The 2363-nt window shown below is 51.5% G+C and overlaps 1 protein-coding gene across 1 annotated transcript in view; it reads left to right on the top strand.

Annotated features, from left to right (window-relative positions):
- The first annotated feature begins 1478 nt into the window (after window positions 1-1478).
- Window positions 1479-2363, top strand: part of CDH1 (cadherin 1, type 1, E-cadherin (epithelial)) — a 74244-nt gene continuing 73359 nt past the window's right edge. The window contains exon 1 of the mRNA XM_010850968.1: window positions 1479-1681. Within this exon, the coding sequence (XP_010849270.1) occupies window positions 1634-1681 (48 nt within the window). The 5' untranslated portion in view covers window positions 1479-1633. The remainder of the gene's footprint in view (window positions 1682-2363) is intronic.

Genomic DNA, 2363 nt, shown 5'->3' with positions numbered 1-2363 from the left:
ACTGGAGTAGGTAGCCTTTCCCTTCTCCAGGGGATCTTCCCAACTCAGGAACTGAACCCGGGTCTCCTGCATTGCAGGCAGATTCTTAACCAGCTGAGCCACAAGGGAAGCCCAAGAATACTGGAGTGGGTAGTCTGTCCCTTCTTCAGCATTTCCAGCTTTATTGTGATGTAATTGACATATAACATTGTATAAATTTATCAAAAATAAAATGTTGATTTGACACATATATTGCAAAATGATTACTACCATAATAACTAACACTTAGTTAACACATACCTAACTCATTGCTAACACCCCCATCATATCACATAATTACCATTTCTTTTTAAACACACTGTAGTTCTGATCATGCTTCAAGGGTAAAAGAAAAGATAATGTCCCTTACATGAGACATTGAAGCGAGTTATTCGCAAATGACAGGTTTGGCTGATCTCTGATGGATCTCTTCCTGTCAACATTAAAGGACAGATTGAAACCTGCAGCTCCAGCCAGAAGATTATATGGAGCCACATGAGGTGAAGCCAATGGAACGGGCTGTGGAGGTGGGTTCCAGTCTTGTATCTTTCGAAGTCGCTCAGTTGTGTCCCACTCTTTGTGACCCCATGGACTGTAGCCCACCAGGCTCCTCTGTCCATGGAGTTCTGTTGGCAAGAATACTGGAGTGGGTTGCCATTCCCTTCTCCAGATCTTCCCGACCGAGGGATCGAATCCAGCGTAAAAGGAAAGATAATGTCCCTTGCATGGGACATTGAAGCGAGTTATTCTTGTAGACAGATTCTTTACCATCTGAGCTACCAAGGAAGCCCCGTGCTACTTCCTACTGGCCTCAAATTTTTTATGCCTGGGTTGTCCCTCTGTTAAATGGGAATAATAGCACAACTCTTGTGTTGTTTTGAGATGAAATGAAATAAGATGGTTAATGTCAAATGCTTAGCACAGAGCCTGTGGCACAGTAACTTTTAATGCCCAGTATCAATCGTTACTTATTATTGTCCCTCACATCTGCATAGTGCTTTTGTGGTGCACGAAACATTGGTCTTAATTAATTGTATGACAACTTCACAACAACACAAGAAGGCATTTGTGATTATTTTACCATTTAGTAGGTGAAGAAACTGAAGCTTTGAAAGGGAAGATTCTGCCCAGTGAACTGATTTGTCGACAAGGACCGATGGAGATCTGAAGTTTAAAAGACAGAAGTAGTTAAAGGGTAAAATCCTCTCTGGCCCCAGATGTTAGTGAGCCACTGCGAGGCTGGTATTCGAACCTAATGGTAATAGGAATTGTGGAGCCCCTACTATTGCATTACTCTGACTACTCTCAGGTCACCCGGTCTGCTTGCGGCTTCGGGGCGGGATCGGGGGCGGAGCGTCCGCCCAAGTCCGCGGAGGAAGCGGAGGCCTTGCCTCGCCGCTCATTGGTTGCGGCCGGCAGGTGCATCCTCAGCCAATCCTGGTGCCGGGGGCGGGACCGTCGAGGCTCACCTGGCTCCCGCCGCGCCCCGCAGCTCATTGGCGTCCGGAGCCTCAAAGCACCTGTGAGTTCGTAGAAGTTCTGCCAGACTGTAGCCCGGCCCAACTCAGCTAGATCCAACTCAGCTAGATCCTACTCAGCCCCCGCCCGGCCTGCCATGGGCCCTCGGTGCCGCAACCTCTCTGCGCTCCTGCTGCTGCTGCAGGTACGTTGGGTCCCCTGACTGCGCGGGATGCCTTCCGGCTCCATAAGCCGCGCCCCAGCCCCCAAACTCCTCTCTCTTCTTCTCCTGTCGTCCCCTGTTTCCTCTTATTCCAAAAAAGTTTGGGTCCAAAGGGCCTGAATGGCCCGGAAACTGCGCCGCGCTCAGGACTCCATGGGGAAGGGAGTGGGAGAGGGAGCCAGTGAGGGTGAAGGGCGAGCGCGGCTTTGCGGACGGCCTCCCGCAAATGCCAGAGGTAGGGGCGCGCCTCACTGCAGCCTCCGGGTACTCGGGTGGGCGACGGGCGGGGAGTAGAGGGCATGGAGCAGGGTGGGCGTCGGGGTATGGGATGGGGAGCCCTGGTGTAAGTCCGGGCGGAGCTGGGAGTAGTGGGAACGAGGAAAGGAAAGCGGAACCAATAGATAAAGGCACCTACCCTGTAAAGGATAGTGAATAGGTATGCCCCCCACCCCCCACCCCCACCCGGGATAAGGAAGGGTGTAAAGAGGTTGGAGCACCCGCGGTCTAGGGAGAGTGGAATTGGGAAGAGTAAAGATGCCTCCAGTGAAATTGAAAAGGAGACTGAAAGGAAAGGGGTGCTGAGGCTGGAAAAGGTGAGCCAGCAGCCTTCCCTCCTGAGAAGTCCTGGAGGCTTGGCGGCCACAGGTTTCTGAATGAAAGAGTT

This window comes from Bison bison, unplaced genomic scaffold (assembly GCF_000754665.1).
Source record: "Bison bison bison isolate TAMUID 2011002044 unplaced genomic scaffold, Bison_UMD1.0 scf7180017864297, whole genome shotgun sequence".
Taxonomy (NCBI): Eukaryota; Metazoa; Chordata; class Mammalia; order Artiodactyla; family Bovidae; genus Bison; species Bison bison.
Note: the sequence above shows the minus strand (reverse complement) of the source record. Positions and strands in the feature narration are given on the sequence as shown.